Consider the following 25,416-nt stretch of genomic DNA (forward strand, 5'->3'; position numbering starts at 1 on the left):
TACAGAGGTATCAGTGTCTAATCTAACTAGTCTATACAGAGGTATCAGTGTCTAATCTAACTAGTCTATACAGATGTATCAGTGTCTAATCTAACTAGTCTATACAGATGTATCAGTGTCTAATCTAACTAGTCTATACAGATGTATCAGTGTCTAATCTAACTAGTCTATACAGAGGTATCAGTGTCTAATCTAACTAGTCTATACAGAGGTATCAGTGTCTAATCTAACTAGTCTATACAGAGGTATCAGTGTCTAATCTAACTAGTCTATACAGATGTATCAGTGTCTGTCTAATCTAACTAGTCTATACAGAGGTATCAGTGTCTAATCTAACTAGTCTATACAGATGTATCAGTGTCTAATCTAACTAGTCTATACAGAGGTATCAGTGTCTAATCTAACTAGTCTATACAGATGTATCAGTGTCTAATCTAACTAGTCTATACAGATGTATCAGAGTCTGTCTAATCTAACTAGTCTATACAGATGTATCAGTGTCTGTCTAATCTAACTAGTCTATACAGATGTATCAGTGTCTGTCTAATCTAACTAGTCTATACAGATGTATCAGTGTCTAATCTAACTAGTCTATACAGATGTATCAGTGTCTAATCTAACTAGTCTATACAGATGTATCAGTGTCTAATCTAACTAGTCTATACAGAGGTATCAGTGTCTAATCTAACTAGTCTATACAGAGGTATCAGTGTCTAATCTAACTAGTCTATACAGAGGTATCAGTGTCTAATCTAACTAGTCTATACAGAGGTATCAGTGTCTAATCTAACTAGTCTATACAGAGGTATCAGTGTCTAATCTAACTAGTCTATACAGAGGTATCAGTGTCTAATCTAACTAGTCTATACAGAGGTATCAGTGTCTAATCTAACTAGTCTATACAGATGTATCAGTGGATGTCTAATCTAACTAGTCTATACAGAGGTATCAGTGTCTAATCTAACTAGTCTATACAGATGTATCAGTGTCTAATCTAACTAGTCTATACAGAGGTATCAGTGTCTAATCTAACTAGTCTATACAGAGGTATCAGTGTCTAATCTAACTAGTCTATACAGAGGTATCAGTGGATATCTAATCTAACTAGTCTATACAGATGTATCAGTGTCTAATCTAACTAGTCTATACAGATGTATCAGTGTCTAATCTAACTAGTCTATACAGATGTATCAGTGTCTAATCTAACTAGTCTATACAGATGTATCAGTGTCTGTCTAATCTAACTAGTCTATACAGAGGTATCAGTGTCTAATCTAACTAGTCTATACAGAGGTATCAGTGTCTAATCTAACTAGTCTATACAGAGGTATCAGTGTCTAATCTAACTAGTCTATACAGATGTATCAGTGTCTAATCTAACTAGTCTATACAGAGGTATCAGTGTCTAATCTAACTAGTCTATACAGATGTATCAGTGTCTAATCTAACTAGTCTATACAGATGTATCAGTGGATGTCTAATCTAACTAGTCTATACAGAGGTATCAGTGTCTAATCTAACTAGTCTATACAGAGGTATCAGTGTCTAATCTAACTAGTCTACACAGAGGTATCAGTGTCTAATCTAACTAGTCTATACAGAGGTATCAGTGTCTAATCTAACTAGTCTATACAGATGTATCAGTGGATGTCTAATCTAACTAGTCTATACAGAGGTATCAGTGTCTAATCTAACTAGTCTATACAGATGTATCAGTGTCTAATCTAACTAGTCTATACAGATGTATCAGTGGATGTCTAATCTAACTAGTCTATACAGATGTATCAGTGTCTAATCTAACTAGTCTATACAGATGTATCAGTGGATATCTAATCTAACTAGTCTATACAGATGGATCAGTGTCTAATCTAACTAGTCTATACAGATGTATCAGTGTCTAATCTAACTAGTCTATACAGATGTATCAGTGGATGTCTAATCTAACTAGTCTATACAGAGGTATCAGTGTCTAATCTAACTAGTCTATACAGAGGTATCAGTGTCTAATCTAACTAGTCTACACAGAGGTATCAGTGTCTAATCTAACTAGTCTATACAGAGGTATCAGTGTCTAATCTAACTAGTCTATACAGATGTATCAGTGGATGTCTAATCTAACTAGTCTATACAGAGGTATCAGTGTCTAATCTAACTAGTCTATACAGATGTATCAGTGGATGTCTAATCTAACTAGTCTATACAGATGTATCAGTGGATGTCTAATCTAACTAGTCTATACAGATGTATCAGTGTCTAATCTAACTAGTCTATACAGATGTATCAGTGGATATCTAATCTAACTAGTCTATACAGATGGATCAGTGTCTAATCTAACTAGTCTATACAGATGTATCAGTGTCTAATCTAACTAGTCTATACAGATGTATCAGTGGATGTCTAATCTAACTAGTCTATACAGAGGTATCAGTGTCTAATCTAACTAGTCTATACAGAGGTATCAGTGTCTAATCTAACTAGTCTACACAGAGGTATCAGTGTCTAATCTAACTAGTCTATACAGAGGTATCAGTGTCTAATCTAACTAGTCTATACAGATGTATCAGTGGATGTCTAATCTAACTAGTCTATACAGAGGTATCAGTGTCTAATCTAACTAGTCTATACAGATGTATCAGTGTCTAATCTAACTAGTCTATACAGATGTATCAGTGGATGTCTAATCTAACTAGTCTATACAGATGTATCAGTGTCTAATCTAACTAGTCTATACAGATGGATCAGTGTCTAATCTAACTAGTCTATACAGAGGTATCAGTGTCTAATCTAACTAGTCTATACAGAGGTATCAGTGTCTAATCTAACTAGTCTATACAGAGGTATCAGTGTCTAATCTAACTAGTCTATACAGATGGATCAGTGTCTAATCTTCTGCATATTATTTGTCTTTCTTCCTCATTCAGGTCGGAAGCCAACAGCGCAGAGCACTCCACCTCTGACGAAAGCAACGACTCCTCAGCTGATCGAGATGGTGAAGATGATGATGAAGATGATGAAGATGATGATGAGAAAGATTTGATGCCCCTGAACCTCTCCAAAAAGGACCAGGAGTCAGACCTCTTCACCAGCAGGGGGAGCTGTCCTGAAACAAGGCACCCGGAGGAGGACCTGCCACTGAACCTGAGCCTTAGGGCCACACCAGGCAGTCCAGATCACTGCTCCAAAATGGCCACCTCAGGGAGGGAGTTTGTTAGGGTCCAACCAGGCAACCCAGACCATTGCTCCAAAATGGCCACCTTAATCGCAGTGGATCTCAGTCAACAGGGCTCCAGCCCAGCTCCCACCCAAACAGACAAGGAGCCCAGTGACCAACAGAGACAGACTGCAGCCCTGGCTCTCTGCCAGCTGGCTAGCTCCTCCTCTTCCTCCAGCCTCAGCTCTATGGCAACAGACAGCCCGTCAGTACGCCCAACAGGCTGCCCCTGTCTCCCAACAACCACAGCCCTCGCCAGAGTGGTGAAACACACAACCACAGGCCTCGCCAGAGAGGTGAAACACACAACCACAGGCCTCGCCAGAGAGGTGAAACACACAACCACAGGCCTCCCCAGAGAGGTGGAACACACAACCACAGGCCTCCCCAGAGAGGTGAAACACACAACCACAGGCCTCCCCAGAGAGGTGGAACACACAACCACAGGCCTCCCCAGAGAGGTGGAACACACAACCACAGGCCTCCCCAGAGAGGTGGAACACACAACCACAGGCCTCCCCAGAGAGGTGAAACACACAACCACAGCCCTCCCCAGAGAGGTGAAACACACAACCACAGCCCTCCCCAGAGAGGTGGAACACACAACCACAGGCCTCCCCAGAGAGGTGAAACACACAACCACAGCCCTCCCCAGAGAGGTGAAACACACAACCACAGCCCTCCCCAGAGAGGTGAAACACACAACCACAGCCCTCCCCAGAGAGGTGAAACACACAACCACAGCCCTCCCCAGAGAGGTGAAACACACAACCACAGGCCTCTCCAAGGAGGTCAAACAGGAACACACAGCCGAGGGCCAGACGGACCAGTCTAGTACCCCAGTTAGGGGGGTGAAGAGAGCTGCCAGGGGAGAGAGCCAGCTCCCAGCCAGGAAAAACACCAGGCTTACAGCCCCTCACAAACAGAGACAGACTAAGAGGCTGGTGAAGGAGACAGGAGGAGGGAGAGCACTGAGGAGGAGACCTCTCTGCTGCTGAACACCAAGTGACAGTTGAACCAATACCCAGATAACAGGAAGTCCACAGTGGCTCAAAACCCTCACGGCCTCTAGTCTAGGACCAGGATGTAAAGGAGTAAAGTGGAGCTGTACAGTTGAACCTCCACGGACACGCCCCTGTCTGTCTATAGGACGATCAAATGTTTACCAAGCACTAAAAGCAAGACTGGTGCTTTAAAACCAACATGTGATGGTGTCTCCGGTAGGCTACAGGGAAAACCTCTTTTCAGAAAACCCTCCTCACCTGCACTGACACGACCCAAATAGCCTTTCATGTAAAATGTTAACCCTTCACATCTGATCACAGAACGCTGTATAGAACAAGAGTGGAACTATTTAAGTGACTATAATATGTTGTATAATACAAGGTGCATGGTGGTGAGAAGTTGTATATATTTAATATGGTTCTAAAAGCAATACCAAAATAAAATCTGTCTATGTTTATCCCAAGGGGTTGTTGTTCTGTATGGCTGTTGTGACTGTGAGGGTTTATGGGAAGGTAATGGGGGTTGTTGTTCTGTATGGCTGTTGTGACTGAGGGTTTATGGGAAGGTAATGGGGGTTGTTGTTCTGTATGGCTGTTGTGACTGTGAGGGTTTATGGGAAGGGAATGGGGGTTGTTGTTCTGTATGGCTGTTGTGACTGAGGGTTTATGGGAAGGTAATGGGGGTTGTTGTTCTGTATGGATGTTGTGACTGTGAGGGTTTATGGGAAGGTAATGGGGGTTGTTGTTCTGTATGGCTGTTGTGACTGAGGGTTTATGGGAAGGGAATGGGGGTTGTTGTTCTGTATGGCTGTTGTGACTGAGGGTTTATGGGAAGGGAAGGGGAGTTGTTGTTCTGTATGGCTGTTGTGACTGTGAGGGTTTATGGGAAGGGGGTTGTTGTGACTGTGAGGGTTTATGGGAAGGGAATGGGGGGTTGTTGTTCTGTATGGCTGTTGTGACTGTGAGGTTTATGGGAAGGGGGGTTTGTTGTTCTGTATGGCTGTTGTGACTGAGGGTTTATGGGAAGGGAAGGGGGAGTTGTTGTTCTGTATGGCTGTTGTGACTGTGAGGGTTTATGGGAAGGGAAGGGGGGTTGTTGTTCTGTATGGCTGTTGTGACTGTGAGGGTTTATGGGAAGGAAGGGGGGTTGTTGTTCTGTATGGCTGTTGTGACTGTGAGGGTTTATGGGAAGGGAAGGGGGGTTGTTGTTCTGTATGGCTGTTGTGACTGAGGGTTTATGGGAAGGGAAGGGGGGGTTGTTGTTCTGTATGGCTGTTGTGACTGTGAGGGTTTATGGGAAGGGAAGGGGGGTTGTTGTTCTGTATGCTATTGTGACTGTGAGGGTTTATGGGAAGGGAATGGGGGGTTGCTTTGCAGGTACAGATGACATGTTGTGTCGTAGTTCAAATACAAGAAGCTCCCGCACGCCGCTCTAGCTAGCTGTGTGTGCAGGGTTTTGTTACGTACCGTCCGGGAGACGAGAGGGCACCAGCAGGCCTCTTCTCCCCAGCTCTGCCAGGGCCAAGCAGCCTCCATGCCACGCGTTGTCTGTCTCCTGGAAACTAGAACAAGAACACACACACCAAGGATGACATTTCACATCCGCAAAACTGACCTGAGCTCCGCAAAAACTACCTTAAAAACAGTCATGAACCGTTAACAATCATGTTTTCATCAAATTGAATGATATTTGGATGAAACCAGGTCAAAGTGTGACGACAAAGTATGAAAAATGACTGTTGCTTCTACATTGATAAAGTGACTGGTCCCCTCCCCATGTCAAACCCTTGGATTCAAGATGGGGGGGGGGGGGGGGTTATTAAGGCGGTAGGGGGACATCATCCCAACTCTCATTTTAATACACCAACGGAACATGATATTCTCTTCCCTAATCGTCATAAGTTACACCTCGTAACCGACACGGGAGAAGGTGTGTTTGCAGAGGGGCGTGACTTATATAACGAGACAGCTACTCTGCTGATGCCAAAATGTAACTGTAGGATGTCAGCAAATAGAATTAGAAGGGTCATTCAGAACTCCAACGCAGTTGTCATGTCAACACATCCGTCAGTGTGGCTGTGAACCGCATCACAAGAGACTTGCCAAACGGGAGATGTATCATATTTATTTGTTACATCACCAGCTAGGATTCCATCAATTGGCAACAGATTTTCACGTGAATATTCTAGAATCTGCATGAAGAAAATGTGCTTTTTTCCATCAGCAGTATTTCCCCACCAGTAGTATTTTCCCACCAGTAGTATTTTCCCCACCAGTAGTATTTTCCCCACCAGTAGTATTTTCCCCACCAGTAGTATTTTCCCCACCAGCAGTATTTTCCCCACCAGTAGTATTTTCCCCACCAGTAGTATTTTCCCCACCAGTAGTATTTTCCCCACCAGTAGTATTTCCCCCCCAGTAGTATTTCCTCACCAAAAGGTCCTGTTGCTGATAAAAATCAGTGTGTGATGACATAGTGCACTCAAAATGGACTTATACGCTGAAGTTCTCATGAACCGAATAAAAATTGAAAAGTTGATAGTGTTTCCATGGTTTCTTCACCTCTACTGATAGTTGCGTCTGGACACCTGACCTCGAGACAACAGCTGACACACACCGTGCAGGTAGGCTGGTCTACACTAAAGTATTATGGATTAAAGCGAGAATATTTTAAATTTGACAAATGGCAGTCAAGCATCGATCATCACGTCACCAGAATAAGACGGTCGATGTTTATTGGTAACGGAGCATCAAGCTCATCACTGTGCACTTTCACCTCCCCTGTAAAGTTCATCATCACTACTTTAATAACCTGCATGTTACCTGGGTGGTAGTGGGAGGACCACAATAACCTGCATGTTACCTGGGTGGTAGTGGGAGGACCACAATAACCTGCATGTTACCTGGGTGGTAGTGGGAGGACCACAATAACCTGCATGTTACCTGGGTGGTAGTGGGAGGACCACAATAACCTGCACGTTACCTGGGTGGTAGTGGGAGGACCACAATAACCTGCACGTTACCTGGGTGGTAGTGGGAGGACCACAATAACCTGCATGTTACCTGGGTGGTAGTGGGAGGACCACAATAACCTGCATGTTACCTGGGTGGTAGTGGGAGGACCACAATAACCTGCATGTTACCTGGGTGGTAGTGGGAGGACCACAATAACCTGCATGTTACCTGGGTGGTAGTGGGAGGACCACAATAACCTGCATGTTACCTGGGTGGTAGTGGGAGGACCACAATAACCTGCATGTTACCTGGGTGGTAGTGGGAGGACCACAATAACCTGCATGTTACCTGAGTGGTAGTGGGAGGACAACACACAATATCATCACGTGACTACAAGTTTCCTTCAATATGTTTTTATATTAATATTTGCGCAAAAAAAATGTGTCTCCACCGCAGTTTCCCGCATAATTAAATTTCACCGACAGAAAAAGATCCCACCATGTCTAACGAACAAATGAACTGTCGGTATTTCTAAAATCACAGCGTAATTTATTTTATTTTTTGAATGTTTAATATTGCTTTGTGTTTCACCAAATTAGCTTGAGATGGATTTTACGGCAACACTGCATCCAAGTTTCATAACTTTTCAAAGACCTGTCAGTCAAGGCCAGCTCATGAATATAAGCTCCCCGCCCACTCAGCCTGTCTTTATAAACTTCCTGGTAGCCATGAGAGGAAAAGATTTTAAAAATTCTACCCCCCCACCCCAAAAAAAACATTACGGGTCGTATTTTAATCAGTCAAAGGGTTATTTTACACGGGAATCAGAATTACTGTTTGGGAGATTTAATAAACTCAGCAAAAAAATAAACGTCCCCTTTTTCAGGACCCTGTCTTTCAAAGATATTTGGATTTTTACGAATGAATTTCACAGATCTTCATTGTAAAGGGTTTAAACACCATGCTTGTTCAATGAACCATAAACAATGAATGAACATGCACCTGTGGAACGGTCGTTAAGACACTAACAGTTTACAGACGGTACGCAATTAAGGTCACAGTTATGAAAACGTAGGACACTAAAGAGGCCTTTCTACTGACTCTGAAAAACACCAAATGAAAGATGCCCAGGGTCCCTGCTCATCTGCGTGAACGTGCCTTAGGCATGCTGCAAGGAGGCATGAGGACTGCAGATGTGGCCAGGGAAAGAAATTGCAATGTCCGTACTATGAGACGCCTAAGACACCGCTACAGGGAGACAGGACGGACAGCTGATCGTCCTCGCAGTGGCAGACCACGTGTAACCACACCTGCACAGGATCGGTACATCCGAACATCACACCTGCGGGACAGGTACAGGATGGTAACAACAACTGCCCGAGTTACACCAGGAACGCACAATCCCTCCATCAGTGCTCAGACTGTCCGCTATAGGCTGAGAGAGGCTGGACTGAGGGCTTGTAGGCCTGTTGTAATGCAGGTCCTCACCAGACATCACCGGCAACAACGTTGCTTATGGGCACAAACCCACCGTCGTTGGACCAGACAGGACTGGTCCAGCGACGGTGTTTTGTCTCACCAGGGGTGATGGTCGGATTCGCGTTTATCGTCAAAGGAATGAGCGTTACACCGAGGCCTGTACTCTGGAGCGGGATTCATTTGGAGGTGAAGGGTCCGTCATAGTCTGGGGCGGTGTGTCACAGCATCATCGGACTGAGCTTGTTGTCATTGCAGGCAATCTCAACGATGTGCGTTACAGGGAAGACATCCTCCTCCCTCATGTGGTACCCTTCCTGCAGGCTCATCCTGACATGACCCTCCAGCATGACAATGCCACCAGCCATACTGCTCGTTCTGTGCCTGATTTCCTGCAAGACAGGAATGTTCTGAGTGTTCTGCCGTGGCTAGCGAAGAGCCCAGATCTCAATCCCATTGAGCACGTCTGGGACCTGTTGGATCGGAGGGTGAGGGCTAAGGCCCCCCAGAAATGTCTGGGAACTTGCAGGTGCCTTGGTGGAAGAGTGGGGTAACATCTCACAGCAAGAACTGGCAAATCTGGTGCAGTCCATGAGGAGGAGATGCACTGCAGTACTTAATGCAGCTGGTGGCCACACCAGATGATGACTGTTACTTTTGATTTTGACCCCCTCTTTGTTCAGGGACACATTATTCCATTTCTGTTAGTCACATGTCTGTGAAACTTGATTTCTCAGTTGTTGAATCTTATGTTCATACAAATATTTACACATTAAGTTAAGTTTGCTGAAAATAAAACGCAGTAGACAGTGAGAGGACGTTTCTTTTTTTTGCTGAGTTCACCTTAACATATATGTGTATATTGTCTGATAAGATGATCCCCCAGTGGCACAGACAAATAGCACAACATCAACACGACAAAGCTGCAAATGAAGCAGTTGTTACCTGAAGCAGTCCAACACGGATCCAACCACCTCGTCAGCCAGCTCCCTGGGGAGTCGCCCCGTCACCCGCCCAATACTGAAACGAGGGAACACATGTTGGAGCCTCTCTGAGCAATTCATCTGCACTTCATCAACATGAGGGCGTGCTCCTCCCTATAGGCAGGTACATCAACATGAGGGCGTGCTCCTCCCTATAGGCAGTTACATCAACATGAGGGCGTGCTCCTCCCTATAGGCAGTTACATCAACATGAGGGCGTGCTCCTCCCTATAGGCAGATATAACTCAGTGCTCCTCCCTATAGGCAGATATAACTCAGTGCTCCTCCCTATAGGCAGTTACATCAACATGAGGGCGGGCTCCTCCCTATAGGCAGATATAACTCAGTGCTCCTCCCTATAGGCAGGTATAACTCAGTGCTCCTCCCTATAGGCAGTTACATCAACATGAGGGCGTGCTCCTCCCTATAGGCAGATATAACTCAGTGCTCCTCCCTATAGGCAGATATAACTCAGTGCTCCTCCCTATAGGCAGATATAACTCAGTGCTCCTCCCTATAGACAGATATAACTCAGTGCTCCTCCCTATAGGCAGATATAACTCAGTGCTCCTCCCTATAGGCAGTTACATCAACATGAGGGCGTGCTCCTCTCTATAGGCAGATATAACTCAGTGCTCCTCCCTATAGGCAGATATAACTCAGGGCTCCTCCCTATAGACAGATATAACTCAGTGCTCCTCCCTATAGACAGATATAACTCAGGGCTCCTCCCTATAGACAGTTACATCAACATGAGGGCGTGCTCCTCCCTATAGGCAGATATAACTCAGTGCTCCTCCCTATAGGCAGATATAACTCAGGGCTCCTCCCTATAGGCAGATATAACTCAGTGCTCCTCCCTATAGACAGATATAACTCAGTGCTCCTCCCTATAGACAGATATAACTCAGTGCTCCTCCCTATAGGCAGATATAACTCAGGGCTCCTCCCTATAGGCAGATATAACTCAGTGCTCCTCCCTATAGGCAGATATAACTCAGTGCTCCTCCTTATAGGCAGATATAACTCAATGCTCCTCCCTATAGACAGATATAACTCAGTGCTCCTCCCTATAGGCAGATATAACTCAGTGCTCCTCCCTATAGACAGATATAACTCAGGGCTCCTCCCTATAGACAGATATAACTCAGTGCTCCTCCCTATAGACAGATATAACTCAGTGCTCCTCCCTATAGGCAGATATAACTCAGTGCTCCTCCCTATAGACAGATATAACTCAGGGCTCCTCCTTATAGGCAGATATAACTCAGTGCTCCTCCCTATAGACAGATATAACTCAGGGCTCCTCCCTATAGACAGATATAACTCAGTGCTCCTCCCTATAGACAGATATAACTCAGTGCTCCTCCCTATAGCCAGATATAACTCAGGGCTCCTCCCTATAGGCAGATATAACTCAGGGCTCCTCCCTATAGACAGATATAACTCAGGGCTCCTGCCTATAGGCAGATATAACTCAGGGCTCCTCCCTATAGGCAGATATAACTCAGGGCTCCTCCCTATAGGCAGATATAACTCAGGGCTCCTCCCTATAGGCAGATATAACTCAGGGCTCCTGCCTATAGACAGATATAACTCAGTGCTCCTCCCTATAGGCAGATATAACTCAGGGCTCCTGCCTATAGACAGATATAACTCAGTGCTCCTCCCTATAGACAGATATAACTCAGTGCTCCTCCCTATAGACAGATATAACTCAGTGCTCCTCCCTATAGACAGATATAACTCAGGGCTCCTCCCTATAGCCAGATATAACTCAGGGCTCCTGCCTATAGCCAGATATAACTCAGGGCTCCTCCCTATAGCCAGATATAACTCAGTGCTCCTCCCTATAGACAGATATAACTCAGTGCTCCTCCCTATAGACAGATATAACTCAGGGCTCCTCCCTATAGACAGATATAACTCAGGGCTCCTCCCTATAGACAGATATAACTCAGGGCTCCTGCCTATAGACAGATATAACTCAGTGCTCCTCCCTATAGACAGATATAACTCAGTGCTCCTCCCTATAGACAGATATAACTCAGGGCTCCTCCCTATAGACAGATATAACTCAGGGCTCCTCCCTATAGACAGATATAACTCAGGGCTCCTCCCTATAGACAGATATAACTCAGGGCTCCTGCCTATAGGCAGATATAACTCAGTGCTCCTCCCTATAGACAGATATAACTCAGGGCTCCTCCCTATAGACAGATATAACTCAGGGCTCCTGCCTATAGGCAGATATAACTCAGGGCTCCTCCCTATAGGCAGATATAACTCAGGGCTCCTGCCTATAGCCATCATTCCACCTTCTGAAAGACAGACGCTCAGTGTTTATCATTGTTCATTCAATGTGACAACTTACCCCTTAGCAGCAGACCAGCGCACGATGGTCTCCTTGTCCTTCAGCCCACCCAACAGTTGCTCTGTGAAATTACAGACAGAGAGAGAGAGTCACTACCTGAATAGCTGTGACTGAACACCATAACAGACAGAGAGAGAGTCACTACCTGAATAGCTGTGACTGAACACCATAACAGACAGAGAGAGAGTCACTACCTGAATAGCTGTGACTGAACACCATAACAGACAGAGAGAGTCACTACCTGAATAGCTGTGACTGAACACCATAACAGACAGAGAGAGTCACTACCTGAATAGCTGTGACTGAACACCATAACAGACAGAGAGAGAGTCACTACCTGAATAGCTGTGACTGAACACCATAACAGACAGAGAGAGTCACTACCTGAATAGCTGTGACTGAACACCATAACAGACAGAGAGAGAGTCACTACCTGAATAGCTGTGACTGAACACCATAACAGACAGAGAGAGAGTCACTACCTGAATAGCTGTGACTGAACACCATAACAGACAGAGAGAGAGTCACTACCTGAATAGCTGTGACTGAACACCATAACAGACAGAGAGTCACTACCTGAATAGCTGTGACTGAACACCATAACAGACAGAGAGTCACTACCTGAATAGCTGTGACTGAACACCATAACAGACAGAGAGAGAGTCACTACCTGAATAGCTGTGACTGAACACCATAACAGACAGAGAGTCACTACCTGAATAGCTGTGACTGAACACCATAACAGACAGAGAGAGTCACTACCTGAATAGCTGTGACTGAACACCATAACAGACCTGATGTGGGTCAAATTCAGTAGGGCACACCGTAACAAAGTGTTTTGTAACAGAACATGTAAATCTGTGTTGTGTTGTTATTGGTCAAGTAGTTCAGGATGTTGCACACCTTACTGAACACAAGATACAGGCCTTAAAACCAATGAGACAGTGAGAAGGATGCTGACTTCAGACATATCAAGAGAGAGAACGAGAGAGAGAGCTGAGAGAACCAGAGAGAGAGAGAGCTTAGAGAACCAGAGAGAGAGCTGAGAGAACCAGAGAGAGAGAGAGCTTAGAGAACCAGAGAGAGAGAGAGCTGAGAGAACCAGAGAGAGAGAGAGCTGAGAGAACCAAAGAGAGAGCTGAGAGAACCAGAGAGAGAGAGAGCTGAGAGAACCAAAGAGAGAGCTAAGAGAACCAGAGAGAGAGCTGAGAGAACCAAAGAGAGAGCTGAGAGAACCAAAGAGAGAGCTGAGAGAACCAAAGAGAGCTGAGAGAACCAAAGAGAGAGAGCTAAGAGAACCAGAGAGAGAGCTGAGAGAACCAAAGAGAGAGCTAAGAGAACCAGAGAGAGAGCTGAGAGAACTAAAGAGAGAGCTGAGAGAACCAAAGAGAGAGCTAAGAGAACCAGAGAGAGAGCTGAGAGAACCAGAGAGAGAGCTGAGAGAACCAGAGAGAGAGAGAGAGAGAGCTGAGAGAACCAAAGAGAGAGAGAGCTGAGAGAACCAAAGAGAGAGAGAGCTGAGAGAACCAAAGAGAGAGAGAGCTGAGAGAACCAAAGAGAGAGAGAGCTGAGAGAACCAAAGAGAGAGAGAGCTGAGAGAACCAAGAACCAGAGATCTGAGAGAACCAGAGAGAGAGATCTGAGAGAACCAGAGAGAGAGAGCTGAGAGAACCAGAGAGAGAGATCTGAGAGAACCAGAGAGAGAGAGCTGAGAGAACCAGAGAGAGAGGGAGCTGAGAGAACCAGAGAGAGAGAGCTGAGAGAACCAGAGAGAGAGAGAGCTGAGAGAACCAGAGAGAGAGAGCTGAGAGAGAGAAAGAATGAGAGAGAAGAAGAGAGAGAGTAACGCTGACTGACCGATGACGTTCTCCACCTCCTCTGGGATATCATAGTCCTCCTCCTGGCTCTGGGTCTCCATGTCTGGACTAACAGCCTCGACTGTGGAGCCAGACTGGGACAGAGACAGGTTGGCTGCCAGGGAGCGACTCCCTCTCTGGTACCTGAATGACAAGCAAACATACAAGGTCTCAACACAGTGAGACCAGCTTTCCCTAACAAACGCTCAACGGCATGCGAAGGCTCTCAAATTAACATCTAGGGAGTGGGTCTTGCCTACGGAGCTGTGAGAGAGAGACGGCACCTCAGTACCTCCAGGCTCTGATCAGGCCCTACACCCAAACAAGGGCACTGCGTTCATCCACCTCTGGCCTGCTCGCCTCCCTACCACTGAGGAAGTACAGTTCCCGCTCAGCCCAGTCAAAACTGTTCGCTGCTCTGGCCCCCCAATGGTGGAACAAACTCCCTCACGACGCCAGGACAGCGGAGTCAACCTTCCGGAGACACCTGAAACCCCACCTCTTTAAGGAATACCTAGGATAGGATAAGTAATCCCTCTCACCCCCCCAAAGATTTAGATGCACTATTGTAAAGTGACTGTTCCACTGGATGTCATAAGGTGAATGCACCAATTTGTAAGTCGCTCTGGATAAGAGCGTCTGCTAAATGACTTAAATGTAATGTAATGTAAATGGGTCTCCTCCACTGGTTGAGGAAGGTCAGACCCAGTCTCTGTACCAGCTTGACTCCTACCTCAGTGTGTGTGTGTGTGTGTGTGTGTGTGTGTGTGTGTGTGTGTGTGTGTGTGTGTGTGTGTGTGTGTGTGTGTGTGTGTGTGTGTGTGTGTGTGTGTGTGTGTGTGTGTGTGTGTGTGTGTGTGTGTGTGTGTGTGTGTGTGTGTGTGTGTGTGTGTGTGTGTGTGTGTGTGTGTCTCACCTCCACTTGGCCAGTCGGGGCTTGAGGAAGGTCAGACCCAGTCTCTGTACCAGCTTGACCGCCAGCTTCCTCAGCATAGCCTGGCTGCTCTCTGCCACGTGACACTGGTCCAGACACTGCAGCACCACCGGAGCTGAGGAACACACACACACACACACACACACACACACACACACACACACACACACTAGTACCATGGTAACACTACACTGGTCCAGACACTGCAGCACCACCGGTTAAACCGGGCATATGATTTAGCCGTTCCATACACGTCTCTCGCCGACGCGGGTCAGAGATACAGTCTGAGGGCTGCCCATCTACTCAGGGCGTGTGGTTGTCACCGACTCGGGTCAGAGATGCAGTCTGAGGGCTGCCCTCATCTGGTACCGGGCGTGACAGTCACCGACGCAGGTCAGACACTGCAGTCTGAGGGCTGCCCATCTACTCGGGCGTGACAGTCACCGTACGCCAGGGTCAGAGATGCAGTCTGAGGGCTGCCCATCTACTCAGGCGTGACAGTCACCGACGTGGGTCAGAGATGCAGTCTGAGGGCTGCCCATCTACTCGGGCGTGACAGTCACCGGCCGCGGGTCAGAGATGCAGTCTGAGGGCTGCCCATCTACTCGGGCGTGACAGTCACCGACGCGGGTCAGAGATGCAGTCTGAGGGCTGCCCATCTACTCGGGGGCGTGACAGTCAGCACGACACGGGTCAGAGATGCAGTCTGAGGGCTGCCCATCTACTCGGGCGTGACAGTCACCGACGCGGGTCAGAGATGCAGTCTGAGGGCTGCCCATCTACTCGGGGCGTGACAGTCACCGACGCGGGTCAGAGATGCAGTCTGAGGGCTGCCCATCTACTCGGGGCGTGACAGTCACCGACGCGGGTCAGAGATGCAGTGTGAGGGCTGCCCATCTACTCGGGCGTGACAGTCACCGACGCGGGTCAGAGATGCAGTCTGAGGGCTGCCCATCTACTCGGGCGTGACAGTCACCGACGCGGGTCAGAGATGCAGTCTGAGGGCTGCCCATCTACTCGGGCGTGACAGTCACCGACGCGGGTCAGAGATGCAGTCTGAGGGCTGCCCATCTACTCGGGCGTGACAGTCACCGACGCGGGTCAGAGATGCAGTGTGAGGGCTGCCCATCTACTCGGGCGTGACAGTCACCGACGCGGTCAGAGATGCAGTGTGAGGGCTGCCCATCTACTCGGGCGTGACAGTCACCGACGCGGGTCAGAGATGCAGTGTGAGGGTTGCCCATCTACTCGGGGCGTGACAGTCACCGACGCGGGTCAGAGATGCAGTCTGAGGGCTGCCCATCTACTCGGGGCGTGACAGTCACCGACGCGGGTCAGAGATGCAGTGTGAGGGCTGCCCATCTACTCGGGCGTGACAGTCACCGACGCGGGTCAGAGATGCAGTGTGAGGGCTGCCCATCTACTCGGGGCGTGACAGTCACCGACGCGGGTCAGAGATGCAGTGTGAGGGCTGCCCATCTACTCGGGGCGTGACAGTCACCGACGCGGGTCAGAGATGCAGTCTGAGGGCTGCCCATCTACTCGGGGCGTGACAGTCACCGACGTGGGTCAGAGATGCAGTCTGAGGGCTGCCCATCTACTCGGGGCGTGACAGTCACCGACGTGGGTCAGAGATGCAGTCTGAGGGCTGCCCATCTACTCGGGGCGTGACAGTCACCGACGTGGGTCAGAGATGCAGTCTGAGGGCTGCCCATCTACTCGGGGCGTGACAGTCACCGACGTGGGTCAGAGATGCAGTCTGAGGGCTGCCCATCTACTCGGGGCGTGACAGTCACCAACGTGGGTCAGAGATGCAGTCTGAGGGCTGCCCATCTACTCGGGGCGTGACAGTCACCGACGCGGGTCAGAGATGCAGTGTGAGGGCTGCCCATCACCTCTTTGAACCATCACAATATTTCTAAACATTTTATCGGATCTGAAAGGCTCTTGTCATTGCACATCTCACACTACAACAGAACGCTGATCACCACCAGGAGCCAATGAGAGCTGGCCAGAGAAGCAGCCAGTCAGACGATGACGTTGCACCCAGAAGGTGTCGACTCTGGAGCAGGAGACATGACGACTACTAGTGTGGGTTTCTACTTGCCTTTAACCAAACATGTCAAATAGTCACAGCTCTGAAGTTCACAACCAATGTTATTCAATTCAAAATGTATTGGCTAGATATTTACACTCCGTGTGTAGAGTGTGTATGTCTGACTGGAACTATTTCTGAGGTTTGCTTTGAGCCACAGCTCGTTGTGATTACATTGTTAACGTAGTTACATCTTTGTTTTGGCGAGACAGCAAGCTGTGGAGAATCCTCACCACCAGGTGAAGAATCTGTGTCACATCGTTTAATGTGCTCACCACTACGTTGGTAAGACAACACACTACAGGAGAGACTGGTTTAATGTGCTCATCACTACGTTGGTAAGACAACACACTACAGGAAGGAGAATGGTTTAATGTGCTCATCACTACGTTGGTAAGACAAAACACTACACGAGAGGCTGGTTTAATGTGCTCATCACTACGTTGGTAAGACAACACACTACAGGAAGGAGACTGGTTTAATGTGCTCATCACTACGTTGGTAAGACAACACACTACAGGAAGGAGAATGGTTTAATGTGCTCACCACTACATTGGTAAGACAAAACACTACAGGAGAGGCTGGTTTAATGTGCTCATCACTATGTTGGTAAGACAACACACTACAGGAAGGAGAATGGTTTAATGTGCTCACCACTACGTTGGTAAGACAACACACTACAGGAGAGACTGGTTTAATGTGCTCACCACTACGTTGGTAAGACAACACACTACAGGAGAGACTGGTTTAATGTGCTCATCACTACGTTGGTAAGACAAAACACTACAGGAGAGACTGGTTTAATGTGCTCATCACTACGTTGGTAAGACAAAACACTACAGGAGAGACTGGTTTAATGTGCTCATCACTACGTTGGTAAGACAAAACACTACAGGAGAGACTGGTTTAATGTGCTCATCACTACGTTGGTAAGACAACACACTACAGGAGAGACTGGTTTAATGTGCTCATCACTACGTTGGTAAGACAAAACACTACAGGAGAGACTGGTTTAATGTGCTCATCACTACGTTGGTAAGACAACACACTACAGGAGAGACTGGTTTAATGTGCTCATCACTACGTTGGTAAGACAAAACACTACAGGAGAGACTGGTTTAATGTGCTCATCACTACGTTGGTAAGACAACACACTACAGGAGAGACTGGTTTAATGTGCTCATCACTACGTTGGTAAGACAACACACTACAGGAGAGACTGGTTTAATGTGCTCATCACTACGTTGGTAAGACAACACACTACAGGAGAGGCTGGTTTAATGTGCTCATCACTACGTTGGTAAGACAACACACTACAGGAGAGACTGGTTTAATGTGCTCATCACTACGTTGGTAAGACAAAACACTACAGGAGAGGCTGGTTTAATGTGCTCATCACTACATTGCCAAGACAACACACTACAGGAGAGGCTGGTTTAATGTGCTCATCACTACGTTGGTAAGACAACACACTACAGGAGAGGCTGGTTTAATGTGCTCACCACTACGTTGGTAAGACAACACACTACAGGAGAGACTGGTTTAATGTGCTCATCACTACGTTGGTAAGACAACACACTACAGGAGAGACTGGTTTAATGTGCTCATCACTACGTTGGTAAGACAACACACTACAGGAGAGACTGGTTTAATGTGCTCACCACTACGTTGGTAAGACAACACACTACAGGAGAGACTGGTTTAATGTGCTCATCACTACGTTGGTAAGACAAAACACTACAGGAGAGACTGGTTTAATGTGCTCACCACTACGTTGGTAAGACAACACACTACAGGAGAGGCTGGTTTAATGTGCTCATCACTACGTTGGTAAGACAACACACTACAGGAGAGGCTGGTTTAATGTGCTCATCACTACGTTGGTAAGACAACACACTACAGGAAGGAGACTGGTTTAATGTGCTCACCACTACGTTGGTAAGACAACACACTACAGGAGAGGCTGGTTTAATGTGCTCATCACTACGTTGGTAAGATAAAACACTACAGGAGAGACTGGTTTAATGTGCTCATCACTACGTTGGTAAGATAAAACACTACAGGAGAGACTGGTTTAATGTGCTCATCACTACGTTGGTAAGATAAAACACTACAGGAGAGACTGGTTTAATGTGCTCACCACTACGTTGGTAAGACAACACACTACAGGAGAGGCTGGTTTAATGTGCTCATCACTACGTTGGTAAGACAACACACTACAGGAGAGACTGGTTTAATGTGCTCATCACTACGTTGGTAAGACAACACACTACAGGAGAGACTGGTTTAATGTGCTCATCACTACGTTGGTAAGACAAAACACTACAGGAGAGACTGGTTTAATGTGCTCATCACTACGTTGGTAAGACAACACACGACAGGAGAGGCTGGTTTAATGTGCTCACCACTACGTTGGTAAGACAACACACTACAGGAGAGACTGGTTTAATGTGCTCACCACTACGTTGGTAAGACAACACACTACAGGAGAGACTGGTTTAATGTGCTCATCACTACGTTGGTAAGACAACACACTACAGGAGAGACTGGTTTAATGTGCTCATCACTACGTTGGTAAGACAAAACACTACAGGAGAGACTGGTTTAATGTGCTCACCACTACGTTGGTAAGACAACACACTACAGGAGAGACTGGTTTAATGTGCTCATCACTATGTTGGTAAGACAACACACTACAGGAGAGACTGGTTTAATGTGCTCATCACTACGTTGGTAAGACAAAACACTACAGGAGAGACTGGTTTAATGTGCTCATCACTACGTTGGTAAGACAACACACGACAGGAGAGGCTGGTTTAATGTGCTCACCACTACGTTGGTAAGACAACACACTACAGGAGAGACTGGTTTAATGTGCTCACCACTACGTTGGTAAGACAACACACTACAGGAGAGACTGGTTTAATGTGCTCATCACTACGTTGGTAAGACAACACACTACAGGAGAGACTGGTTTAATGTGCTCATCACTACGTTGGTAAGACAAAACACTACAGGAGAGACTGGTTTAATGTGCTCATCACTACGTTGGTAAGACAACACACTACAGGAGAGACTGGTTTAATGTGCTCATCACTACGTTGGTAAGACAAAACACTACAGGAGAGACTGGTTTAATGTGCTCACCACTACGTTGGTAAGACAACACACTACAGGAGAGACTGGTTTAATGTGCTCATCACTACGTTGGTAAGACAACACACTACAGGAGAGGCTGGTTTAATGTGCTCATCACTACGTTGGTAAGACAACACACTACAGGAGAGACTGGTTTAATGTGCTCATCACTACGTTGGTAAGACAACACACTACAGGAAGGAGACTGGTTTAATGTGCTCACCACTACATTGGTAAGACAAAACACTACAGGAGAGGCTGGTTTAATGTGCTCATCACTATGTTGGTAAGACAACACACTACAGGAAGGAGACTGGTTTAATGTGCTCACCACTACGTTGGTAAGACAACACACTACAGGAGAGACTGGTTTAATGTGCTCATCACTACGTTGGTAAGACAAAACACTACAGGAGAGACTGGTTTAATGTGCTCACCACTACGTTGGTAAGACAACACACTACAGGAGAGACTGGTTTAATGTGCTCATCACTACGTTGGTAAGACAACACACTACAGGAGAGGCTGGTTTAATGTGCTCATCACTACGTTGGTAAGACAACACACTACAGGAGAGACTGGTTTAATGTGCTCATCACTACGTTGGTAAGACAACACACTACAGGAAGGAGACTGGTTTAATGTGCTCACCACTACATTGGTAAGACAAAACACTACAGGAGAGGCTGGTTTAATGTGCTCATCACTATGTTGGTAAGACAACACACTACAGGAAGGAGACTGGTTTAATGTGCTCACCACTACGTTGGTAAGACAACACACTACAGGAGAGACTGGTTTAATGTGCTCATCACTACGTTGGTAAGACAAAACACTACAGGAGAGACTGGTTTAATGTGCTCATCACTACGTTGGTAAGACAAAACACTACAGGAGAGACTGGTTTAATGTGCTCATCACTACGTTGGTAAGACAAAACACTACAGGAGAGACTGGTTTAATGTGCTCATCACTACGTTGGTAAGACAACACACTACAGGAGAGACTGGTTTAATGTGCTCATTACTACGTTGGTAAGACAAAACACTACAGGAGAGACTGGTTTAATGTGCTCATCACTACGTTGGTAAGACAACACACTACAGGAGAGACTGGTTTAATGTGCTCATCACTACGTTGGTAAGACAAAACACTACAGGAGAGGCTGGTTTAATGTGCTCATCACTACATTGCCAAGACAACACACTACAGGAGAGGCTGGTTTAATGTGCTCATCACTACGTTGGTAAGACAAAACACTACAGGAGAGGCTGGTTTAATGTGCTCACCACTACGTTGGTAAGACAACACACTACAGGAGAGACTGGTTTAATGTGCTCATCACTACGTTGGTAAGACAACACACTACAGGAGAGACTGGTTTAATGTGCTCATCACTACGTTGGTAAGACAACACACTACAGGAGAGACTGGTTTAATGTGCTCACCACTACGTTGGTAAGACAACACACTACAGGAGAGACTGGTTTAATGTGCTCATCACTACGTTGGTAAGACAAAACACTACAGGAGAGACTGGTTTAATGTGCTCACCACTACGTTGGTAAGACAACACACTACAGGAGAGGCTGGTTTAATGTGCTCATCACTACGTTGGTAAGACAACACACTACAGGAGAGACTGGTTTAATGTGCTCATCACTACGTTGGTAAGACAACACACTACAGGAGAGGCTGGTTTAATGTGCTCATCACTACGTTGGTAAGACAACACACTACAGGAAGGAGACTGGTTTAATGTGCTCACCACTACGTTGGTAAGACAACACACTACAGGAGAGGCTGGTTTAATGTGCTCATCACTACGTTGGTAAGATAAAACACTACAGGAGAGACTGGTTTAATGTGCTCATCACTACGTTGGTAAGATAAAACACTACAGGAGAGACTGGTTTAATGTGCTCACCACTACGTTGGTAAGACAACACACTACAGGAGAGGCTGGTTTAATGTGCTCATCACTACGTTGGTAAGACAACACACTACAGGAGAGACTGGTTTAATGTGCTCATCACTACGTTGGTAAGACAACACACTACAGGAGAGACTGGTTTAATGTGCTCATCACTACGTTGGTAAGACAAAACACTACAGGAGAGACTGGTTTAATGTGCTCATCACTACGTTGGTAAGACAACACACGACAGGAGAGGCTGGTTTAATGTGCTCACCACTACGTTGGTAAGACAACACACTACAGGAGAGACTGGTTTAATGTGCTCACCACTACGTTGGTAAGACAACACACTACAGGAGAGACTGGTTTAATGTGCTCATCACTACGTTGGTAAGACAACACACTACAGGAGAGACTGGTTTAATGTGCTCATCACTACGTTGGTAAGACAAAACACTACAGGAGAGACTGGTTTAATGTGCTCACCACTACGTTGGTAAGACAACACACTACAGGAGAGACTGGTTTAATGTGCTCATCACTACGTTGGTAAGACAACACACTACAGGAGAGGCTGGTTTAATGTGCTCATCACTACGTTGGTAAGACAACACACTACAGGAGAGACTGGTTTAATGTGCTCATCACTACGTTGGTAAGACAAAACACTACAGGAGAGACTGGTTTAATGTGCTCACCACTACGTTGGTAAGACAACACACTACAGGAGAGACTGGTTTAATGTGCTCATCACTACGTTGGTAAGACAACACACTACAGGAGAGGCTGGTTTAATGTGCTCATCACTACGTTGGTAAGACAACACACTACAGGAGAGACTGGTTTAATGTGCTCACCACTACGTTGGTAAGATAAAACACTACAGGAGAGACTGGTTTAATGTGCTCATCACTACGTTGGTAAGATAAAACACTACAGGAGAGACTGGTTTAATGTGCTCACCACTACGTTGGTAAGACAACACACTACAGGAGAGGCTGGTTTAATGTGCTCATCACTACGTTGGTAAGACAACACACTACAGGAGAGACTGGTTTAATGTGCTCATCACTACGTTGGTAAGACAACACACTACAGGAGAGACTGGTTTAATGTGCTCACCACTACGTTGGTAAGATAAAACACTACAGGAGAGACTGGTTTAATGTGCTCATCACTACGTTGGTAAGATAAAACACTACAGGAGAGACTGGTTTAATGTGCTCACCACTACGTTGGTAAGACAAAACACTACAGGAGAGACTGGTTTAATGTGCTCATCACTACGTTGGTAAGACAACACACTACAGGAGAGGCTGGTTTAATGTGCTCATCACTACATTGGTAAGACAACACACTACAGGAGAGGCTGGTTTAATGTGAGAGGCTCAGTGATGTCAGGGGTGTAGTTTACACCGAGCGTTAGTATCACACACCATCACCTACAGCCAGTATCATGGTCACAGCAGTCAACATTAGAAGATCACCTACATTTAATTTATTTATTTAGTAGATGCTCTTATCACAATGGATAAAGGAGGTAAGACAACTACTTATCACAATGGATAAAGGAGGTAAGACAACTACTTATCACAATGGATAAAGGAGGTAAGACAACTACTTATCACAATGGATGAAGGAGGTAAGACAACTACTTATCACAATGGATAAAGGAGGTAAGACAACTACTTATCACAATGGATGAAGGAGGTAAGACAACTACTTATCACAATGGATAAAGGAGGTAGGACAACTACTTATCACAGTGGATAAAGTAAATTTGCTGATTAAAAAGCAACTATTGAAGGACATTCTTACCGTACTGGAGAAAGTCATCTCTCTTGCCATGCTTGAATAGCTGGGCCTAGAAGACAGACGGGAGACAGGAGAGAGAGGAGAGACAGGAGAGAGAGGAGAGACAGGAGATAGAGGTGAGACAGGAGAGAGACACAGTAGAGAGACAGGAGAGAGAGGAGAGAGACACAGTAGAGAGACAGGAGAGAGACCGGAGAGAGACACAGTAGAGATACAGGAGAGAGAGGAGGAGACAGGAGAGAGACACAGTAGAGAGACCGGTGAGAGACACAGTAGAGATACAGGAGAGAGAGGAGGAGACAGGAGAGAGACACAGTAGAGAGACAGGAGAGAGAGGAGACACAGTAGAGAGACCGGTGAGAGACACAGTAGAGATACAGGAGAGAGAGGAGGAGAGAGGAGAGAGACACAGTAGAGAGACAGGAGAGAGAGGAGAGAGACACAGTAGAGAGACAGGAGAGAGAGGAGACACAGGAAAGAGAGGAGGAGACAGTAGAGATGAGAGAGAGATAGGAGAGACAGGAGAGAGAGGAGAGAGACAGGAGAGAGACCGGAGAGAGACACAGTAGAGATACAGGAGAGAGAGAAGGAGACAGGAGAGAGACACAGTAGAGAGACAGGAGAGAGAGGAGACACAGTAGAGAGACCGGTGAGAGACACAGTAGAGATACAGGAGAGAGAGGAGGAGAGAGGAGAGAGACACAGTAGAGAGACAGGAGAGAGAGGAGAGAGACACAGTAGAGAGACAGGAGAGAGAGGAGACACAGGAAAGAGAGGAGGAGACAGTAGAGATGAGAGAGAGATAGGAGAGACAGGAGAGAGAGGAGAGAGACACAGTAGAGAGACAGGAGAGAGAGGAGAGACAGTAGAGATGAGAGAGAGATAGGAGATACAGGAGAGAGAGGAGAGAGACACAGTAGAGAGACAGGAGAGAGAGGAGACACAGGAAAGAGAGGAGGAGACAGTAGAGATGAGAGAGAGATAGGAGAGACAGGAGAGAGAGGAGAGAGACACAGTAGAGAGACAGGAGAGAGAGGAGAGACAGTAGAGATGAGAGAGAGATAGGAGATACAGGAGAGAGAGGAGAGACAGTAGAGATGAGAGAGAGACAGGAGAGAGAGGAGAGACAGTAGAGATGAGAGAGAGATAGGAGATACAGGAGAGAGAGGAGAGACAGTAGAGATGAGAGAGAGACATTTTCATTTTAAATTGTGAAATTCTAATGGATGTAGTCTGGGATTACATCACCACTAACCTCAACCTTCTGGATGTAGTCTGGGATTACATCACCACTAACCTCAACCTTCTGGATGTAGTCTGGGATTACATCACCACTAACCTCAACCTTCTGGATGTAGTCTGGGATTAAATCACCACTAACCTCAACCTTCTGGATGTAGTCTGGGATTAAATCACCACTAACCTCAACCTTCTGGATGTAGTCTGGGATTAAATCACCACTAACCTCAACCTTCTGGATGTAGTCTGGGATTAAATCACCACTAACCTCAACCTTCTGGATGTAGTCTGGGATTAAATCACCACTAACCTCAACCTTCTGGATGTAGTCTGGGATTACATCACCACTAACCTCAACCTTCTGGATGTAGTCTGGGATTACATCACCACTAACCTCAACCTTCTGGATGTAGTCTGG

General features: G+C 46.3%; 1 protein-coding gene across 1 annotated transcript in view; it reads right to left on the bottom strand.

Annotated features, from left to right (window-relative positions):
• Positions 1 to 25,416, bottom strand: part of LOC124024957 (tubulin-specific chaperone D-like) — a gene marked incomplete at both ends in the record, with an annotated part of 92,178 nt that overhangs the window by 61,389 nt on the left and 5,373 nt on the right. The window contains 6 exons of the mRNA XM_046338666.1: positions 5,683 to 5,777; positions 9,592 to 9,666; positions 12,004 to 12,064; positions 13,861 to 14,003; positions 14,776 to 14,908; positions 23,763 to 23,808. Of these exons, the coding sequence (XP_046194622.1) occupies positions 5,683 to 5,777; positions 9,592 to 9,666; positions 12,004 to 12,064; positions 13,861 to 14,003; positions 14,776 to 14,908; positions 23,763 to 23,808 (553 nt within the window). The remainder of the gene's footprint in view (positions 1 to 5,682; positions 5,778 to 9,591; positions 9,667 to 12,003; positions 12,065 to 13,860; positions 14,004 to 14,775; positions 14,909 to 23,762; positions 23,809 to 25,416) is intronic.

Source organism: Oncorhynchus gorbuscha, unplaced genomic scaffold (genome assembly GCF_021184085.1).
Source record: "Oncorhynchus gorbuscha isolate QuinsamMale2020 ecotype Even-year unplaced genomic scaffold, OgorEven_v1.0 Un_scaffold_2095, whole genome shotgun sequence".
Classification (NCBI taxonomy): domain Eukaryota; kingdom Metazoa; phylum Chordata; class Actinopteri; order Salmoniformes; family Salmonidae; genus Oncorhynchus; species Oncorhynchus gorbuscha.